This window comes from Amblyomma americanum, chromosome 1 (assembly GCF_052857255.1).
Source record: "Amblyomma americanum isolate KBUSLIRL-KWMA chromosome 1, ASM5285725v1, whole genome shotgun sequence".
In the NCBI taxonomy this organism is placed as follows: Eukaryota; Metazoa; Arthropoda; class Arachnida; order Ixodida; family Ixodidae; genus Amblyomma; species Amblyomma americanum.
Window position 1 is genome coordinate 235,012,799 of NC_135497.1, and position 22,353 is coordinate 235,035,151.

Genomic DNA, 22,353 nt, shown 5'->3' on the forward strand with positions numbered 1-22,353 from the left:
CATTGGCATAACCAACTTTATCGACACAAGGGCTTTTATAACTGATCGGTAATTACGATGGCATCGGTCTTCAACCACAATCCCTCCTCCCTCTCCCCTTTCCTCTTCACCCATCATTGCATTCGGGGCATCGCTCGTTAAACAGCGTAGTCGCTAATGCTACTGGCGGAAAGTTCTGAGGAAGCATCCTCTGTTTAGGAAACGAAATGCCTGTTTCTCTAAACCATCCCACAAATAAATTCCCGTTATTCTTCTGTTACGAAATGGTGCTTGTCATGCAGCCTCTCTTAGAGATGGCATGCCCTACGTGAAACTCTAGTGAGGTGTTCACATATCCTGTTGACCCATGAGAAGAAGCGATTCCCCTTAATCATCTAGCTAAACAATGCAGGCTTGAATTCGACAGCTAGGAGCTGACATCGACCGCATATAAGCATAGAGGATGTTGTCTTTTAATCCCATTCGTAAAATCTGGGTCTATTGTCCTGAGTGTTGAAAGAAGTTGCACTGGAGTACTGACTAGGCAGAGAAGGAATGCATCGCTCCTGTTCATTTGCCGTTGCAGCTGTTGTCTAAGCTGCTGCTTTTGTTCATTGATAGTTGAAGAAGTAATGAGCAACAAAAATTCTTTGCACTGTAGTTGTCTTTGGCATTTGTCAATGGTTGAAATGGGATGCGAGGAACGCTCCTTATCTTCGCTTCCTTTTGCGACGCTGTCCAATGGACACCCGTCATGTCATCAATTTTCTTCAGGCATGCTTGACTTATAAAATCAGAGGAGACAAAGAGCTGAACAATCGGAAGACTTTTTGATCATTTATTCAAACATCAACATAAAAAACAGCACCCAAACAAAAATTCAGGCGTATAACAAAAAAAATGTGTGCTCGTCTAAGCTTTGACATTTTGAACGCGTTTTTGCAAGAGCATTGTCTAATTTTCGTTTTCTTTCTCTGACAGAGGTCGCAGGTCGCACATCACGAACGTATGCGGCGTCCCGACTGTGGAAGAGAGAAAGAGAGAGAAAAGAAGGAGAGAGATAGTAAGAAAGGGGGAAAGAGGAAGAAGAATCTAAAATAAAAAATGTCAAAAAGCTGCCTGTGTAGCTCTTGCAAAGCTAAGGCACAAGCTGTCCGTACGCGGAAACTGCACCGAGAGAGTATATTTTACTACGTTCACTGACTAGAAATACCATCCACCGGTTAGTTGAAAAACACACCGTAAATATCTAATCACAGCATTAGAAAACGTTATATTAAATAATAATGAAAACCCTCACACATAAACTCACACAGAAGAAACACTATTACGATAGCATATATTTCCTTCGATCAAGAATATTTATAACGTAATATCTCGATTTAAATATTCTTTGTTAGTAAATAATGTTAAGAGAAGGTTCTGTCAGACCTAATGAATACCGTCCACATTCGTGCAAAAGCCATCTCATTTTGCTTCCTTCAGTTAAATCGTTTCACACGCTTTCCTTCTTTCTTGCAGACCCAGACAGATGCATTATATCAAGCATTCCACACTTCAGATATTTGACGCACACGAGCACAAGAAGCTATATGTTCTCAAACAGATCTCATTTTTTGTTAGAATGCACAGATTAATGTTTTTAGCAGAAAAAAAAAACACTAGTAGTTCTGCAGTTGTGCAAGTCACTTAAGACCGTTCACATAGTAGCAAAACGTTAGAAAGTCCGCTCGCTAAATAAATTGTTTCGTTCTTTGTGAACTGGCTTATTGCCGGTGCATTATTTCGGCTTCGTGGAGGGAGGTCACTAAAATTACGCGAGAAAGTGAGCTTATTCCGCTCATGATTTTGCGCCATCAGTTCTGCAGAAGGCCACGAATGATATTTACCTTTAACAAGGACTGCACACCGCATGGTAAAGGCGTGAGCTGTGTCCCCGCTGGTCCTGAGTCAGAGTTAGTACATTTTAGTAAGATTGAGGCAAATTATGTGCAGTTAAAAACCGGTTATGTCGCTCTATGTACACACTAACGTTCCCCTTTTATTCTTTTAATGCGGGGCTGCAAGAGAGCGCAGGATGTTACGCTATCACGACACTTTCGCGAAATGTTATCGGTGTCAACAGCCAAAATGTAGAAACACGTCGCAGTTTCTTACGATATCACAGCTTTTTGCTTTTTAACGTCTGCATGTATGGTTTGCGATAGCTTGCTTTTATTTAAGTACAAGTTCGCAGGACATAACCGTGTGTACGCTGTGCTTTGTAAATTGGCTTCATTTCAGAACAAAATATAATAGAACATCAGAAACGCCGGAGAAAGCATGTACAAACCGCCGTGGGCGGGCCTATAACACAGAAAAACTTAAATAAGCAGCGAAAACTCCGTCATCTCATAAACGTCTCTCTAAAAAGCGCAAGAACACAAATTAACAACTTCCGCGATGCAGCAGCACACTTACTGCATTGCACGAGTCATGGGAAACAAACTTCTTCGTTCTTCGGCTAATACAACATAGACTCTCCGCAATGTGCAAACTTAAGTGCGTCTGCAGCGCGAAATGGCGACGTCCATGGTGCATGCTCTCACGCCGCCCCGTCAGGGCTTTAGTCCCGAGTAGCCAGACTCAAGTGACCAAAGTAGGTCATATGCATCTCTGAGGAATTCCCTGTCTAAGAATATTTTCCACTGATCAAGTTCTGCGCGTTCCTGCCTATTTCTCAACATCCCGCGGCGTTTCCGTCACAAGCAGTTGTTTTGGCCCAAGAATGTACCCGTTTCCTTCACGGCAATATCTAGTCGCATAATTTTCAGACAGAAGCTATACCTCGTGGAGAAAATGCACCATCGACGACGCGTATGTAGGCACTTCCCATATCTTTCTAGTCCATCACGCTGGTTGTAAAACGGCTCCACAGACCACGGCCTGCTTGCACGGTGCCCTTGAAGAGAACTCCGCTGATTATAATTTTATGTGAGGCAAGAATTTCCATGGCAAGGTAACTTGCGCGAAGTCAACTCGATTGAAGTTCACGGGTTACCAACAGTCACTTCGCCAATTCTGCGCGCTGACTGGCTCTCTTGCGTAACTGACATATAGCAAGGCTTTAAATTGAAGAAATTTCGCCCGTAGAGGCAGACGGGGAACCACGTCAAAAGGATTTGATTGCAAATGCATTACCTTCAAGACCTTACGTAATTTCATGAAGCGAAACCAGAAGGAACGGCTATTATGGGCAGAGCATGCGTGATAGCATGCTGACCAGGAGGCAGGAAACGTGTGCACTACTGCTGGAATACAAAGCCAGAGCGATGTAGCACCGCAGGAATCTGTCCGCGAGTGTGCTTTATTATGCAGCACAGCGTAGAGTGTGCGCGCGGTAAGGAGGCCGTGGTGTGTGGAGGTGCGTGCGCGGTGCGAAAGGAAGAAGGGTGCAGGGGATACGCGCACGCAGTGTTAGGTCGCGGAGGAGTTGTAGTGTTCCCGCACATCTCCTACAGCGGGGGATGTAGGGGAACCCTACGGCTCGAAAGGAAAGGGCGGGTGGTCGGTGGCGACGTCTACAGGTACTGGGAGGAGTTTGGCGGTGGCCTGTAGGTTGGTGGCACACCACAGCTGGCGTTCTGGTGGATGAACTCGTCGGGCCGGTGCAGGCCGGTGCGGCTCACGGGCCGCGGCACGAACTTCGGTGATGCATCAGCCTGTGGCGGCGGCCAGGCGATGTCACGCGTGCGACGTCCCAGGGAGGGCGACCGGGCGAAGGGCGGCGTCCGCGTGCCAGACGTCGGCGACGCCGGGTGCCACGCGTTCACGGCCGAGCGGCTGGGGGGACGAGACGGGAAGCCTTCGTCTCCGTTGGCCACGCCGGTCTTCGGCGGTGGCCATACGAACTGCTTGGCACCTTGCGAACCTGGACGATGAAGAAAGACGCGTGCCAGGAACAGCGCTTGCTTCAGTATGGCCGCAGATGGAAAAGCAGCCTCGAGGCAAGTTTAAAGTTTGTTTTCCTGTCACTTGAAGATGACATTACTAGAAATGAAAAATTAATAACAAAAATGAAGTCAAGAAACGAAGAAAAGGACAAGATTGTAACAAGGGAAACGAAACCTCAACGCGTCTTTATTTGTGAATTATTGCTTTGTTCCAAAAGGAATGCTGTGGCAATGAAAAAAGCCCGCACAGATTCGCGAGCGAGGGAAGTTAGCGTGCACGGACAGAAATCACTGTGAGGTTACCTGCAGCTTGGACCAATAGACCTGAGCGGTGGATAAGAAAGGGCACAAGGAGCGAAAACTAGCCAATATTTCCTGAGATTTTGAACGCACGCCTGACAACACTACGTGCGATCTAAAGGTACATAACAAAATCAAATTTTGCGCATGCATTCCGCTTCACCCAAACGGCATGTTGCAAAATGTCAAAGAAAACAATAAGCAATAAGCATGTGCTGCACAACGGCAGAGTTCTGTAGCAGCTTGCCTATATCTTAAAGGTGCGAGTAAAATTTATATGGCTATATTTGAAGCGGAAAACAGTATTAAGCTGTTTCTGAAATCTTTCTGAAAGATATTCTAATTCTTTACTAACGTCAAAGACGGGATAGATGAAAACAAACATGTCATTTCTACACTTTTTACAAAGCAAGCCATCGTGTTAGTTGCATGTAAAGCCAACTAAAAAAATTATAGGCTGTAGGTTAAAAGGATAACGCTCGCAGGAACTCGGTGTTAATATGTCGGAAAGAAGGCTAATACAAAATCCCCACAATATAGTCCATTGGACACCAGACTACAGCATGTTGTAACGGTCTTGTGTGACCGCAGTCATTAGTAAAAGAAAACACAATTTGAACGAAAGAGGCATCCACTTTTAATAAGACAAGGAGGAAGGAGAAGATGCGCAGGAAGCTCGTCGAAACATATCACCCAACATTAATACTTACTCTTCGAATTTCGTGCAGAAAAATACAAAAAAAGTTGGAAATTTTTTAGGTTTTCCGTCTACGTCACAAATTACTGAAGCTTTCTGGCTACGTTAACAATAACATTGCTTTTGTGGTTGTATTGTTTGTGCATATTGTTTTATTTTATCTTGCTAAGCACTGTTTGCATAAAGCCTCAAACTGATGAGAATAGTGTAGTGACCGAAGGATTATTTTCATCAAAAAGTGAATGGATCCTCTTTGACAATAGACAAGTTTGAACGTTTTGTGTGTGTGTGCATGTTGTGCATGGACATATGATAAATCTGCAAGAAAATAAAGATTACTTTAAATAAAAACTGAAACCACATAACGCAGCACTAAAGATTAGTTGTCAAATGAACTACTTGTAAGACATTCAATTCTGCACTAACTTTGGCGTGCCAGTTGCGGAGAAAATCCCGTCTTAGGTGTCCATCGCACACTCGACTCCTGAAAATCAGAAAGAAAATGTGCTTCAGAACTAGAATCTTGCACAACGTTTCTCACTCGGTAAAAAAAAACCAATGTTTTTACAAGTGGTATGCAAGGATCTAAACAATCCGTGAGAGAAAAATCATGGGAAGTATTAAGTATCGATTGCTCTGCGGCTAGCATAACGCCATAACAAAAAGTTTCGCGGTACACGTTATCCGCTTAGGATAAATGCAAAATCGTTTCGCGCAACTTGTTACGCTTCTGATCGTGCTTCGCAGCTTTACAAGCTGTTTGGCACAGATGTTCTGCTGGCTTCCCACAGTTGGGGCTGTTCACTTGAACTCAAGTATACGGGAATCTAACGAAAGAAAAATCTGAAACCGGTTTCCTGTGCAGTTATCACGCATGTTCAGTTACACATTAAACGATAGGGCCGCTCGACAATCTCTTCGCCATCATGACAATATCTAAGGCACCAAAACGAATTGATTCCACGCATGCAAAGCTTCACGAATCATCCGGTTGATAGTCGAAGGTTGGATGGAAATTGGCCTGGTCAGGCATCATGCGGTCAAATGAAAAAGTCATTATGTCAGCCTCCGCAAATAGATACGCAATAGTTCTTGTCCCCATCACTGTGATCAGAAATCCGGCATATGTTTTGAAAATTCTTTATATTGACTATGACCGGTGACTGCTTCTTCACTTCATCTGATCTTGTACTTGGTAAATTTATCACTTTATAATTGCATTCCGCCAAACCAGAAAATGCATTCCTTTCACCGCATGCAGCTTACTGGAAGGCCCAAGAATATATAGCGTCTTCCTGCAGCTAATCACTCATTGGTCTTGCCGAGGAACGGCCTGTGTCTTTCGCGCGAAGGTCCGCAGCGCAGGGGCCTCACCCACCTTTGGCGGCCACACGTTGTCGCGCGCCCGGCGCGAGACCGAGGGCGATCCTAGGGGTGTGCCGGGCATCCTGGCCTGCTGCTCCTCCCAGATCCTACTCTCCCAGCGCTGCGCTTGCGAGCCCACCTGCTCTTGGTGCTGTGGCGAACTGGCCACGGCTGTGCTCGGCTGGTAGCGCCTCTGGGCTTCCTCCTGGGCTCGCTGCACGTTCAGCGGCTCACGCTGGACGTTCTGGTAGCGCTGCTGCTGCTGCTGCTGTTGGGCCCTTCGCTGTTGCTCTTCGAGCTGCGTACGTCTGGCGGCCTCCTGCTGCTGGTGTTGCTGCTGCTGCTGGTGGTATTGATGGTGCGGCTGCTGCTGTTGCTGCTGCTGCTGCTGCCCAGCGTTCCTCCGCCTCAGCTCGTCGTCCCTGCGCTTCTGCTCCTCAAGGTATCGCTGATACTGCTGCTGGTGCTGCTGGTACTGCTCGTACTCCTGCTGCTCCTGGCGCCGCTTGCGCTCCTGCTCCTCCTGCTGACGCCGCTTCTCCTCCTCACGAAATACGCGCTGGTGGCGCTCCTCTTCTTCGCGAAGCCTCCTCTGCTCAGCGTCGTACTCCGCACGCCGGAAGTCCTGCGGAGGCTGACGGAAGCGACCTTCCTCGTACTGGGCCTGCTGTAGTCGCTCTTCCTCGTACTGGCGCTGCCTTAACTCGGCCTCCCGGATCTGCTGCTGGCGCCGGTCGGCCTCCTCGTAGCTGCTCTGACGCGCGTGCTGCGTCGGGTAGCTCGCCGGTTGCTGCTGGTAGCTCGGTTGCTGGTAGCTCGGTTGCTGGTAGCTCGGTTGCTGGTAGCTCGGTTGCTGGTAGCTCGGTTGCTGGTAACTCGGCTGTTGGTAGCTCGGCTGTTGGTAGCTCGGCTGCTGGTAGCTGGGTTGTTGGTAGCTATGCAGCGGAGGTGGCGGCGGTATGTAGGTGTGGTGCTGCTGTACCGGAGGCGTACCGGGAGTTACCGGGTTAGAGAAGGTCACGTGGTGTCCAGACGAAGAGTAAGGCCGCTCTGGCTGTGGTGAACCACTGCTATAGGATGGAGGCCGTGGTTTGGGTGGAGGAGTTGGAGGCGCAGTAGCCCTGCATGTAGCAAAATACAAAGCGGTAGTCGACACCTGTTGGGCACTCGGATTGCCTAGTGTACCATTGCGAAATTTGAGCTCAGGAATCGGCAGGCAGTTCAAGGCTGTTCAAGGATACGACCCTAGTAAGGCGCCATCAAAAACACAATTTTTTTCGCTCTGTCTTTGCCTTCTTTTCCGTTCACCTCTGTCATTTCTTTTTATCACATTTTTTAGCACTGTTTGTAAGAGCGCTCGTTTACTGGACTGAACAGGCATAGAATAAGACAGGCACCCACTTCTCTATGCTGCTTTCTGCGTTTACTTCGCTTTTGAAAAAGGTAACCTAAGGTCATTACGAATTCGGCTCAGAACTGCGGCACAACAAGGCCTTTATTACATTAGCTGATTTTGGGGTGAAAAAGATTTCCGTCAAATGAACACGGGCTCTTCCTCTAATCTGTTGTTCAATATATCTTTTTTACGTACACTACAAAAGCTTTTAGTATAGCGATATTATCCACTGGAAGAGTTGTTTACCGTGTTCGGTGCGCCTAATACGTTCTTCCTTGCTGTCTTGAAACCCCATGGGCATGTACGTCTTTTTTTAATTCGAAGATTTGCCATGTGGCATATAAAGTGCACATGTCATCCACAACTTACCTCTGCACCACAGTCGTCCCGTTCGCAGTTCGATATGGGTTTGCACCTGAAAAATAGGTGGGGTATAAGCGTCGCAGGAAACTCCTCTGTGTTCGTTAATTGGGGAGTGGGGGGTGAGGAGGCATACCCAGAGGCATAGACAGGCATACATAGGCATACACGGCTGAGCGCATGCACAGTTTCTGTCTGTACGCTCGCAAGCATGTGGAATTATCAATAGCTTATATGGCTTCTTTTAGAGCTTTCCTGCAAGAGCAAGATGTGTATCGGTGCTACCTCAAGATTTCGTCTCTTCCGAAGCAGGCTCTGTCATCCCTCGCCTGCGCTAACGCGTGGCTCCGCACAGATAACCACGCCCAATCACCGACGAAGGATCAGTGCCAAACGTAGCTTTCAAAACTGCGTGCTCCATAGCACCGTTACCTCTCAAAACAAGCGGCGAACTTCAGTCACAGCTTGGCCGTACGTTCATCGAACCTCAAGCGCGAACGCGGCGGTAAGAGAAAGGTAAACGGACGATTGGGGAAAGTGATCCCCAATGGCGCGGCTTCGAAAACACTGGGGCTAGGACCGAGCGGTGCCGGTGACGGGTGAGCGCGCATTCCGGGGCTGGTTTTAGCGCACTGCGTCGCGTCGCGCCGGCGTCTTTCCTTGGGCTCGGCCCAACAGCGGGTTTATTTTGGCCCAGAGACATTCCGGGCCAGCGACGGCGGCAGCTCTGCGGCGCAACGGTGTGGTGGGGGGCAGGGCTTTCTTGTTTCGCAGTTTTCGCTACCGCGCACTGCTGCGCCGAGGAGCCCTGCGATTTGCTTTCCGGCCCTGAAATTGGTTACTGCATCGCATGATGTGCAATCCAGATATTATTGGTCCTCCTACTTTTTTTTTAATAGACGAAGTCCTAGTTGCTCTCACTGGCCGAGGGACACAAGCATGCCTTAACCTCTGTTCGATGCTTTTGAGATTAACGAACGGTTTCGCACTGCTGCGCAGTCTGCAAAGCGGGTGGAATGAGGAAATAATCAGCAAGTTGTTGCCTTTAGAGCCTGGGATCGGGATATACGCAGCACAGTCTTTATCTGACACTACAGAACGCATTTATGCTCTGCGTCACGCGCGCTTTCATTTTTATAACGATCTATCCATCTTGGTGTTTGTAATTAGAGTGCGGTTTTAATTAACAAAATCATAGCAGATGCTCAAAACTGTGATGGAAACGTTAGTGAGTGTTTTATTGTGAATGGAGCGATGTTATTAACTCAGGCTATTATGAATGACCAAAAACTCTTTAAAACTCCGCCACGGCTTCCGCCTCACGCAGCAGCAAATGACACCCACCGACTGACACCCACCGACACACACACACACACACCACACAAACACGCATACGAGCGCGTATGGCACCACCCGGAACGCTTTACGACGAATGTTTCCATCACAATTTTGATACGAAAGTCTGGGAAGGCATACAATTGAAGGTGCATATATCGCCTGTTCGAATCACTGTCGCAAGCTAGCCACCGATTTGATTAGCACATGCAAGCTAGATGCGCCAAGAAATGGTATGACAGTACCCGGAACGCTACACGCGAAACGGCTGCGTCACAATTTTGGTACGAATGACGGGAAAACTGGCCCCACATTCATATCGGCGAGTGGTGACAGTATATAGACGAAAGACATGTACAGAACTGTCTGACGTGGCGGTGCTCGGCTTGCTGCGTGCGTCATACGGCCGCTTGATGACGTCACCTTATTTTTCTTGCCATCGCCGGGATTTCCAGTACCATCTGCGAGTACACACACACACACACACACACACACACACACACACACACACACACACACACACACACACACACACCGCCGGATTTTCTTGCAATGGGACTAGTAATGTTTTCGCCTTAGTAGTGAGCACAGAGTTGCACTTCGTTGGCAATAAAATGTTGATCTGTGGCACACCTGTTTCGTCTTCGGTCAGAGCCTGTAGGACAGCGGAGCGAACGAGAGTCTTGGGCAGCCCCACGGGTTGGATGTCGTTGACCCTGCAGGCAGATTTACACTGTTCTAGCACGTAGTGGGAATGAAGGCTTGCGATGCACAGTCGAACTGAGACCTCCTCACTGTTGCATTTGCGTCCCTCATAGCCTGAGTCGCTTTGGGATGTTAAACCCCATAATACAACATCACTCTTGCATTAGTTCTGTTTCTCCCTAACTATGGCCACTGCACGACGTCGAGTGCCCAGCGTCTCCGTGGCCTCATGAACGCAGTGGAAGTACCGAACGTATCCAAGCCAAGTACAAGACTGAGGTGTATTTTTAGAGGATAAGGGAGAAGAAGGTGACCCTACACACAAAAGGTGGGGCCGCTTACATCTGAAAAAGTGAAACAAGGATAAAAAAAATTAATTCGGATTAGCTCAGCTAATCCGGGATATACAAAGCGGGAGATGTAGGCGTTCACTGTGTTCACTGGCGTTGACAATGTTCTAGACGGCTGGCTTTGAGGAAAGGAAGGGCGCATAACTGGCTCCCTGGATATGCGGACGCCTCATTCGTGCTTTGATACATGTGGCGGTGGTGAGCGAGAGATGTTGCCTGAATGCATTAGCGCTGACAGCGTTGTGGCTGACATGCGGGACTGCAGCAATAGCTAGGCCGCAGCATTCATTTGGTGATCAATCTCTCTCGATCCACCATTAACTGCATGCCAGCTCCCAGGGTGGCAGGGAGGGCGCGCTGCTTATCCAGTGTGCGGAACGCAATCAAATCAGGCTTTTGCAGTTGTGCACCAACGCCACGTACATGAAATCGAGATTTAGGTCTCCACTGACCCACGGAGCCGGTTGTGCGCCTTCCCTTTCGAGAAAATTAACGGCCTTTGGTAAGTTGTCAACGCCAATGAACCCTATGAACGCCGTCGGCTCACTTGTTTTGTTTTTGAGGAAAGGAAATGGCACAGTAACCGTCTCACATATCTCGGTGGACGCGCGAACCGCGCCGTAAAGGAAGGCATAAAGGAGGGATGGAAAGAAGAAAGAGAAAACTGAAAATTGAAAGTTGGATTTTGAGGAAAGACGCTGCGCTGCGCTGCGCAGCGGCGGTACACTTGTGGCTTGGTGCTACTAGTGGCGCATGCGCAGTAGTGACTAGGAAGCGAGAGAGGGAGAGAGGAAAATATCCGCGACGAGGCGCACGTTGTGACGTCATGTGCCTCCTCTAAGCACTGCTACGGCGAAATCGCAAGTTCGCGGCCAGTAAAGCCTTCGCTTTGAAAGAAAACAGACGGCAAGAATAGACGCGCTATACACACAGGATATAGAGGAAAATAAACAAAATTACTCTTCATTTTTTTTTTCGCGCTATGACAGGAAAGAGCGCAGGCTGCAAATCACATGACGGCTGAGGGAATTGGGTGAAACTCGATGCCCTGAATGTCCGATAATATTTTTTTTTTCTGGAAGCTTCCCCCCACCCCAGCTGCCATTAATACAGGATCTTTCACAATCTTGAACGATTATGGCGGTTTATATCTGAAGCCACAGGGATCGGCTACACGTGCATTTTTGCCCAAGAGCTACAACCATAAATAGTGAAATAAAACTGAATTGAATTGAACTTATTAATCATCTAAAAATTCTCTTTAACTTTAATGTGCTCAATTTTAGCGCTGAATTTCCAGAGACAGACGTCCTTGAAGCCACCGTAAAATGGCACTGTTGTTTGCATCTGGTGCATAAAATTTAACAGGACGAAAAAATGTGTGCCTTTCCCTCGGTTGCCGATGCAAGCGCATCTCTACTGTCTTCGGATTGCCTGCGCCTTTCAGAAAGACAACGTGTACTGAATTCGGAACGCTGAAAACAAGTGTTAAAATTTTCATTGTAATGCCAAGACACCGCGAGAATTTCTCCAAACATCAACATTTAACTTTAGTCTCAGTGTTCATGGCGCTCTAAATTGCATTTAAAGGGGCTCTCAAAGGTACAATATGCCTGCCGTGTTAAAGGACGCCGCTTCACAGATATCCACGAGCAAGATTTTTTTTATGCGTATTGTGATAGCTGAGCTATATGCAGTCAAAACCGAATTTCCGCGTCTTCGCGCCTTTCCCTCTCCTCTCCTCAATTTTTGCACGCTGAAATGTCGGCGCTCATCCGCTGGCCCCACCCGCTCATTTTCCACGTGGGGGGAGGAGCTTCCTAACCATCCGGAGTGGCCGCGGCCTTGGTAGCTGCGAGACGTCTGAAAGAGTTGGCGCGGCGAACGCGGCGAACCAATGACCCCCGGCTGCTGATGTCACTTGCACGACATGACGTCGTATGCCAGGTTTTGCGCGAAAAGCACGGCGCTGCTGGTGGCCGCGAGGCGCGAAAGCAAGAATTTAAAAATGTATTCATCCGCTCCCTTTCTATGTCTCGTACGCGGCATGAACGCGCGGTGGCCTGTACTTAACATAATGCAGGCAATTTATAGCCAATCTCAAACACCCTTTTCAGGGAACCTTTAAGCACGTGAAATTTTATAACAATTATTTTTCGTGCTGACGCGGACATGAATTAAAATGTCGAATAAGTCTCTTCGTGCGCCAAAGAAAGATTGCTACAGATACGGCGATGACACATTTTCTCGCATCAGTTCTTATCAGACGCAAGCATAAAAGCAAAGTAACAACGCAAATCAAAGTTCTGCTCCACCGTTCATTTTTCAAGAACGTTTTAATTCCAGGAAAAAAAAAGAAATAAGGGTAAGTAATGTAGTCCCGACATTTAATTAACAGTGCGGATGTGTTTTGTAACGATGGATTATCCGATTTATAATTTTGCCCCTTTATCGTCACCCCTGCTGCCTGTGACATCATGGCTGATCGCCATCAAGCAACGTCGTTCGTAGGCTCTGGTACTGAACGCGGGGCTGACTAATCGAAAGTAGGCAGACTAGCGGGTGGCAAAAAAACATCTCTATAAAGTAGGGGCTTGCACTCTAACAGCCTGCCGGCATGAAACGGACTGTGCAAGTAATTATAATAATAATTGGTTTTTTGGGAAAGGAAATGGCGCAGTATCTGTCTCATATATCGTTGGACACCTGAACCGCGCCTTAAGGGAAGGGATAAAGGAGGGAGTGAAAGAAGAAAGGAAGAAAGGGGTGCAGTAGTGGAGGGCTCCGGAATAATTTCCACCACCTGAGAATCTTTAACGTGCACTAACATTGCACAGCACACGGGCGCCTTAGCGTTTTGCCTCCATAAAAACGCAGCCGCAGTCAACAAATCAGGGAACGAATTCTAAAACCAGTTTGCGCGTTATAACGGCACGCGATTGAGTGACACTTGTGCCATTGTGCGTAATGGTGATATAAAGTGACATTTCCGGTGTCGCATAAACCAACTGTTGGACAAACTGTAAGTTCAATTTGTGATTCGGAGGCCTGTCACGGCTGACAAGCGTCCCAAGCGCCTGCGAGTCACGCAACGCGCTTGTGTATATACAAGTGTTGTAACTACGGATCCAAGTTCCCAGAATGCGACAGTTGTTTCACTTTGCAGCAAAATACTCGTCGTAGGTTTTCATCTTGAGGCATTTTTAACAGCACACAAAGCTGTATTCTGGCCCTGCTTGGATTCGTTGAGTCGTATCAGCAGATCGTAAAAAAAGGAACAAAGCAACCATCAGAGAAAAGGTTAGTCGCATATTGTATTCATCATTAACCTGACTACGCCCACTGCAGGGAAAGGCCTCTCCCATGTCTCTCCAATTAACCCTGTATATAGCGACAATTAAATCTATATTGGTGGTTAAGATCACTTCCCGGGTTCGAACCCGACTGCGGCGGCTGCGTTTTTATGGAGGAAAAACGCTAAAGCGCCCGTGTGCTGTGCGATGTCAGTGCACGTTAAAGATCCCCAGGTGGTCGAAATTATTCCGGAGCCCTCCACTACGGCACCTCTTCTTCCTTTCTTCTTTCACTCCCTCCTTTATCCCTTCCCTTACGGCGCGGTTCAGGTGTCAAACGATATATGAGACAGATACTGCGCCATTTCCTTTCCCCAAAAAACCAATTATTATTATTATTAAGATCACGAAATCCTGAGCGCTGCTTTTGTGTTCTCGACTGATTTTGGCAGCTGAAGAAGGAGCCTCCCTTGCTGTTTTATTCGCTTTTATTTTACTTTTGTCGGAGCACGTCGCAAGAATAAATCGGGATGGGATAGAATAGGACCGGACAAGAAAGGAGAGGCTGGGTGTTATTGCGCAGGCGAAGTCCGCTGTACTTGTCTGCTGGCAACTGCTTCTCCAGATCAACTCATTTACACTCAAGATGGCAAGCACAGATCTACCAATACAGCGTCCGCGTAAGGTCGTCACAAGCAAGCCCAGCTTGTAAACGTCATTACGTGATGTCTACTTTGCACACAGCTGTTTCCAAAAATTTGAGGAACACCTAAGCTCCGCCTTGAGAGTGTGATGCGGCAGCGTTCATTTGGTATTTTTCACTTCCTTTCTTGATCAGTGCCAATTTCTAATTGCGAACACTCATCACCATGCAACAGTAGACATACTAGACCCCGTGATACATCACAAAGCGCACAAGGTCTCCTTTTAATCAAGTCCAACGAACCTGCCTTAATGGCCTAGTGGTAGCGTGCCTCACTCGCAACCCAAGAGGCATGGGTCCGATTCCCAACTAATTGCCGCACTTTTCTAATTGTAAGCTTAATTAATTTACTTTACATCCTTATGTGCCGTTATAAATTTTCAGACACACTTCAGTCACACATAGTCACAATTTTACTAGAGCTTTCATCACTATCATTCACAGCTCGACGTATGACGTCACAACAGTCTCGACCAATCCTGAATAAATGTGACAACACACTCGACTTTTCCTCCGAACGGCCGCTCTAACGCTGTCGGGCTAATACCTCTTCCTTACATATGAACTACTCTAGTCCGCTTTACTCAGCCGTTTCCCAACTTCGCGAAGACGATGATTACGCCACCGTTCCAGCATCAACACACGCACGCCTTCGTGTCCTCTTCCATGCAAAGCCAAGACGGCGACACATCTTTGCACGCGTTAAAGTGCTCCGTTCTGTAGCGATGCGACAATTGGCGCATGTTTCGCGCTTTCCGCTGTATAGTAGCGCCGCTCCCGACGTCTGGCAAAACGTCAGAATCGTTGAGCCGTAAGCTCACCCCCTTTTCGACGTGACACACCGCGCTATTTACGGGGCTTTTGTTATTTGGTCTTTGTTTTGCTTTTGCTTTTTCGCGACCGCCATTCGTGTCGTCGTGCTCGTTAGACGTCCGCCTGGCCGCAGACAAACGCACGCAAGGAGATCGCCCTCCCTCTTCGCGTCTTTTTCTTCTCGTGCGTTTTCAAACGTATTTAAACGGAAGCTTCGCGTCTGTTTCATCCTCCAGCGCCCCACTTGTGACTCAAAAAGCAGTGCTCTCATTTGTCACTGACTCACCTCGCTCGACTATAGCCTCCCGCGCTGACTAACTGACCTCGGCGCACTTCAGTTATCCTCCTGTCAAGACGCCCCGTTTTCTCGTCTGTTTTTTCGCTTTGGTTCTTTTTTTTTGTTTTTGCGCTGTGACTAAACAGAAAGCTGTCTGGAGATAATCTAGAACGCTACCTTATACGGCAGCGAACCACTCGGGTTACCAAAGTTATATTTGATTACAAACGGCATTGAGAAAGCTTGACATTCGACGCAGCCCCTGATGAGACCTTTCGGCAATCTTTGAACATATGACTCACACTTTATACTCATTATCATGGGCACTGAAATAAAATTGTGCTCGCTCTCCTGTCCTTGTTTTTATTTTATTTTTTCGCGTTATCTTCGAGGGGTACCGAACGCAATTGCTTGATAAATTTACTCTTCGTAGGAATATTTTTTTTTCCGGTTCAAGCAGTAAAAATGCTGAAAGTTGCAGCAATAATGAGAAAGAACGCGATATGCCTGTTCGTAGCACTCGCGGAACCTGGACGCGCCGGCGCAATAACCTGCGGACCAAAGCACAAGTACGGGCTGCATTTCGAGCGACGTTGCGACGCGCGCACTGTTCACGGAGATGTTTTCATTTTTTTCCTTTGTAGAATGCATATATTACGCGCTGTTCTAGGTTCAAGGTATACAGTGTTCTGTTACGTTCATGCAGCTTTGTAGCTATCGCAAAAAGCGTTCTGCGCGCATGCTATCTATGATGTAACATAAGGAGGACATGGGAGAGTGTGAGAGCGGCGGAGGTCACGCCACTTCCTCTCCTCTCTCATGGACCTCTGCATGAGTCACTTTCAGCGCGTGTTGACTTCTCGATACAATCACATCCTGGAGGTACGCCGAATAGCCATTTCATTTGGTATTTACTTAGTGCCTAAAATAACCGCTCCCCATGCTTCCCGCCCCACCATCTGGTTGCGTAATGACTATGCACTCTTTAACTTGTCCTATCATGGAACTAGGTATCTCTGTTTTTGAATTCCAGGGTATTCCAGAAAAGCTATAGATTCATAAGCGTCCCAGTGTTGTGTGACATGCTCACCCGTCCTCGGCGGTGATGGCCTGGGCGTGGTATGCCAAAGTCTCAGCGACTTTTTCCTGCGAGTAGAGCTGCAGGGGCGAGTTGTACTGGTTGTGCACAACTGCCTTCACTGTTGAGGGCTCGCCCTGCGTGCAATCGGGGCGCAGTGTGCGCGCATGCGTGAGATTTGAGGGCGTCTACAGAATTGTTGTTTCTTTCGCGCACTGCGATAAAGCACGGAAGTTCAGACGTCTCTCATACGACAGGATAAGAGCGTTAACGCCATCCCCAGAATTGTATTTGACATATTTGAGAAGATTTTCCGCTGTTCCGTGTTAGGGCTGAATAGAAGGCCTTCTTGGGCTTAATGAAAGCGAATTTTGCTGTCTGAAAATTGGTCTATGCAAAGAGAATTCAACAAAAACCCTTGGAGCTGAGATGCCAGCAACCAAGACACCAAGAAAGCTTGGGCGATTGAACAAACACTACACTGTCAGCATCATATAAACAGCCTGGACACCCTGAGCCAGTGAGTAATGGCATGTAATCGGGTAATGTACGATTACGAGATCCTATACATGCAGGTGCTTTACTCTCTTCAAGAAAACTTTCAAAAGATAGCGGTAGTGCGTCTCAGCGCTTCAGTGCCGTTGCATTGGGCGAATGAGAAATCTGCAACTGCAGATACCTGAATAGCCTACTTTAATATTCATTGCTTTCACTACTGAGGCAAAATAGATACGTGGAGTGAGGTGAGAGAGCAGGAACATAATGTTCAACTTGAGAGTTATTCGCGAACATTCTCCGTTGGTGCGCGTGCGTTAGGCTCACTTGAAGGAACACAGATGGGCCACCACTAGCTTTACAGATTCTCCAAGCGCAGTCCCTGCCGAATTGCCTCGACGACTTTTCTGCTTACGTAAATAAAAATTGCTGCCGCCCACCTAGCTACCTACTCTATTTCCTACTCGTGTGAACAAAGGATGCGTATTCTTTCCTTCAGGCAAGGGATTCTCTTAGAGGCAACATGGTGACGGTAGAACAAAGGCCACTTAAGGTAACAGTACGTTTCCTATTGTTACCAATAAGAATACCGTCACGATACGATAGAGTACCTACGCCAACTTGTAAATATAGCATTTTCGCACTTTAAATAGTGAACGGGTTATCAATGAACCTGCGTTAGCGCTGCTAGTACTGTACATACATATTCAGCGAAGCTTTGAAAGTGTGTGTGTGTGTGTGTGGGGGGGGGGGGGGGGGAATCAATGAAGTACGAAACATCCCTATAAAAAAGGAAGCTATGATTTCAGTGTGCACTGCTCCTGCGAGGCTGGCCATGTTTTCGTCTGAATAGGCCTGTGTAATGAGTAAAAACGACTAATGGCTTACCTTTCTCGGCTTCTGGAGAAAATCTTCTCTGTAAGCAAAGAGACAAAATTTTCGTTTAAATAGCTGTCCTTCCATATGCACATAGCACTGCATTTTCCTAATGCGGTAAAATTTCTCAAATCACATGAATACAGTTTTGATTTACAGTGATACGTTCCCTGAATAGCAAGATCTAGAAGCCCTTTCGGCGCTCTTCAAAAGTTATTTGCTTCCATGCACCATCCACAATGCAAAATTCATGCATCGTCAATAAGTGATGTGTTGTCTCCGTGCTGGTATTTTTAATACTGGTTACAAGTACTACAAATGTCAGCCTTGGTCATTACGCTGTGCATTAGGTTCAAATCGCTGTGAAAATCTCCCTGGCGCAAAAACTGGTGCTTTGCTGTGGCATGCAAGGCTTTCAAACCTTGCATGTAAGGCGCTGCCTCGGAAAAATGCAAGATTTTTCTCTAGCAGTATTCAATTTGTACTTCAGAAAAAAGAAGAAACGAGCTGCATTGCGTAAAAAACGGTGGCAGGATCGGTTAGTGTCACAGGAGCGAACAATATCTAGCATGTTATATGACTGGCAAGCACTTGTCGAACGATAACGTGGAGGATCTTGTGTTTTTTGTCACCGCTGTTGCCCGTCTGCGCTCGATATAGAAATTCGTTGCTCGTGGTCGACAAGCGAAATTAAACTGCAGTTTAATTCGCATTCAGCTACACAACAAGCAACGCCTGATTTCATTCCAATGCGATGGACCAGGGAGCCCCGTTTTTTTTTGGTTCCGAATGCTTTCTACGTGTGCTTTCCAAAACCCGCTATACTGCGCCCGAGGCATGCCTGGAAGGAGGGTGGTGCTACGTATTTTTCAAGCGTGCGACAAAAGCGAGTCTTACGCCGAACCAGCGTTCTTGCAGCGTAAATCGCATATTTCGACGAGGAAATCCAGCAAGAGAAATAGTAGAACGGTTCCGTATACACTGAGATCCACAACGCACCTGAAACTTAGTATCCGTTAGTGACTCGCACTGCATGTTATCAGCTCAACGCTCGCGCAACTTTTCAAGCAGTGCGCACAAAATGTGATGCAGCAAGATTGTTAGGTGCTCGCCTGATAGAGTGACAAAGCGTCTGAGCACGCAGTGTCTTTGCAGATTAGAGGCGCCGGCATGGAAAAGCGAGGACTCCAGCAGTCGACTTCATATTGCATCAGTAATTTACATTATTGCGTTTGCAGTGGATCGCACATAGGCAAAGCGGAAGAGACTGCTAGTTACTAGCTGGTCCTGTGCTCGAAAAAACCGTTTTTTCAGTCCCGCTTTTAATTTCAGCACAGAAGGCTAACTTTAATTAGACATTGTAAGGCAACAGTAAACAATCCTAACGCAACAAACAGCAAAATATGGCTTTGCAAGTCGGCTTATCAGCAATATATCTTTCCTGTCTTCATCTTCTAAAAAAAAATGTAATGCGGCGGCCTGTTTTGGGCCCCATTCCCGGTATCGGCCAGGCATGCTGTGAGCTGCAAGGCTGACAACGGCGCGACTTTTCTCTGTGTGTCCTTGATTAAACGTGGCTGCCGTCCAGGAACATGTAACGAGACGGGGGGGGGGGGGGGGGGGGGGTGCTTTTTCAGGCGCACGCGCCCCGTGAGGCATGGCTGCAGAGTCTGGACCTCCAGCGGGTCCCCTACTCAAGGGTTGCGTGTGCCAAGAACCAAGGGGTACACAAGCTGCGCGCTAGAGGCGGCTTTTAAAGTGAAACTGCCCAAAATAATTCACTAACCTCGAGATGTCGAAGTCTTACTACATTATCCTCTACGTAGGAATATGTCGTACAGATAACAATTCTTGAAAGCTGTTTACAACGCCTTTCACGTAAGTTGATGGCAGTGATGAGGCTCGCGAGTTCTCGTTAACAGCGGTACGCAGTCGGACAGGTTATGATCGACGCGGTGGCAGTGAAGTGTGCTATAATGAATTGCGGGTAAGTGAAGTAACTTTAAATCACTTACTCATTAATGCGGACAGTGTTCTGTTTATGTAGCTGCGCAATGCTGCAGCAGACAATTAGCACACTAATTGTCTTCCACGCGGCCGCTTTCTTGACGGTGGAAGGTAATTTAATTCATTAAGCGCTTCTCTCGGCCAGCTGGGGTGGTTTTTGGGAAGAAACCCATTACTAAGAGCAACGCCACTCACTAATGCGGTATGGATTTGTTCAACGCACAACCGGCTCTTCAAATTGTTTAAATTACTGCTCCCGTTCAGTACATTCGGTCGCAAAATTTTACGGCATTTCAGGAGCTTCAAGTGCATTAAATATTTTTTTCTCAAGCCCAGCATGCATTCTAGAATTTATTGATGGTATCTGTAAGTTCAGCAGTTTATTTCTCGATTACAAGCTTCGTGCCAAAGCCGCGACAAGGTTTTTTTTTTCTCCTTTCATTGCTGTTGTGCTCCGTTGACTTTCGCTACCGAATGTACAATCTGTGCTTTTACCATAGCAAACATTGGAGTTAAACTTGACTGGAGGTAAAAGAAAAATAGCCAAATAAAGTTGGGCAACATAAACATGCATTCTAGGTACCTGACTAACAAAGAATAAGAAATTTCGTATTCACTTCTTCAGTGCACACGTTAATGTCTGTGCTGACTTTATCGCTCTGCGTTCATTCTCGCTACAGCCTTGTGCATTTATTTTGTCCTGCGGCATCTAATTACCTCGCGTTCTTGCTTCACCTTTTGATAAACTGGACAGCTTATTTAATTTCTTCCCGTGTGACTAACTTTATGCGCAGAAGATTTAAGGCGGCCCAGGGGTGATATGCATACCAAAGATGCGATAGCTCGTCGCCCTATTCGAGCGTTCCTCTCGCTCCGTGTTTGTCCATGAGCGCAAACTATTAAATACGCGCCGGCCATAAGCCCCAATACCCGCCGTAGTTTGAGGTCATATGCTATGGGCTCGTTCAAGACGCTTCGTCGCACATAATCAATTGACTACTTAATATCATTCAGCTCAGCCGCGGTGGCGTCTTTCTCCTCCCAGATCTCCATAGTGATACCGAGATGGGACATATATAGGTTCTCCGTGATAATTGAGACAATGTTTAATTATAGTTGGTCACTATTTCGACATCGCTTTTGGCCGGATTTGTCAGTGCCCCAGAAAATTGTGAGCACGAACAACTGCTAAATAAGATGTATATGAGCTGGTAGACTAAGTGGCGAATCACATTTGCACTAATGCACTAGGCTCGAAAGCAATTATCTCTGCATGCTTTACCATTCTGCCGGCGAAACACTGTGTGAAGCTTGGCTATTACTGTTGAAATTTTCAGTAATAGCCAGGCATTCCGACAACAAGCCCGCTGCACATTACAACAAAACGTGCATCACAAAATTTTTGGTTTGGAACACATAACGACATCATTTCATACTTCAATTCGACCAAGCACAGTAGTACAAATTCGTTGCCGTTCTCGTGAAGTAATTCGGGCTCAGGCAGCGAAAACAAGAATGCGACTTTAAGTATCAAAATTAATAATCCTGAGCACGCTCGTCATATTGGCTCAGATTTAGGCACATTTAAAGGCAGCAAGCTTTTATTTAATCTGGGCGGCGCCTTACTTCTTTCAACAGTGTTGACTCAAACGTGAAAATAAGAGGCGAATGTATTCCTGACGTCACGGCTCTCCTGACTCTGCATCCAAGGGCCAACGCTTTGAGTCAAACGCGTCCGCCAAGTACACACTACGGAGTCAGGCTGAACCAGGTTCGCTAAATCAAGGCCACCAATACATCTTTTTCGCTTGCACAGTGCCATAGAACATCGCTGTCGAGCACGACGGGACACAAATGCTCTCCTCCTCTCAGCGACGGGCTGTGACAGAGTCGAGCCTCCAGTCTTGAGCCCGACTTCACAGCCAAAGCATTCAGCGTGAGAGAGAGGGGGCGTCAAAGCGTCCTTCGGTTGGCGAAAGCGAAAGCACAGCCACTCGAGATGACACAAAAGGCCACACTTACGGCGGAAGCTCGAACATCCTGACGTGGCGTTGCGGAGCCCAGTAAAACCGATACGTCAACGGAAAGGTGGCGACAAACCTAAAAGCGCAAGACAAGGTACATGTTGAGTCGCCGCGACAGCGGCCAAACACCGAGCGACAGGAGATGGCTGCTGACAGCTCTCGAGCTGCGTGATATGGTCACCTGATGAGTCGAGTCAGGAGCTGCTGCGGCACGGACGGGGAATCGCGTGTCAACCCTTCTGTGTGGAGCTGCCTTCCAAGAGCGCTCGCTGCTTTCCTTCTGCCTGGTGGCCTTCTTCGAATCTGAGCCCCGAGCCCGCACGCGGCTCCAGCGCGGAGTCGAGGGCGAAGGAAGTCCCTCCCCCTCT

The 22,353-nt window shown here is 47.4% G+C and overlaps 1 protein-coding gene across 4 annotated transcripts in view; it reads right to left on the reverse strand.

Annotated features, from left to right (window-relative positions):
* Positions 1 to 790: 790 nt before the first annotated feature.
* Positions 791 to 22,353, reverse strand: part of LOC144114786 (uncharacterized) — a 64,906-nt gene continuing 43,343 nt past the window's right edge. Inside the window, exons 3-10 of one of the 4 annotated variants that reach the window (XR_013311127.1) lie at positions 17,967 to 17,994; positions 16,596 to 16,720; positions 9,998 to 10,080; positions 8,039 to 8,084; positions 6,287 to 7,394; positions 5,335 to 5,392; positions 1,869 to 3,889; positions 791 to 1,001 (exon numbers count right to left, since the gene is read on the reverse strand). Coding sequence is in view for 2 of the 4 variants with exons in the window: in XM_077648739.1 (XP_077504865.1) it covers positions 3,540 to 3,889; positions 5,335 to 5,392; positions 6,287 to 7,394; positions 8,039 to 8,084; positions 9,998 to 10,080; positions 16,596 to 16,720; positions 17,967 to 17,994 (1,798 nt within the window). In the remaining 2 variants the exon portion in view is untranslated. Of the gene's footprint in view, positions 3,890 to 5,334; positions 5,393 to 6,286; positions 7,395 to 8,038; positions 8,085 to 9,997; positions 10,081 to 16,595; positions 16,721 to 17,966; positions 17,995 to 22,353 lie in introns of all 4 variants that reach the window. The other 3 variants (XM_077648739.1, XR_013311128.1, XM_077648740.1) reach the window with 3 other exon arrangements.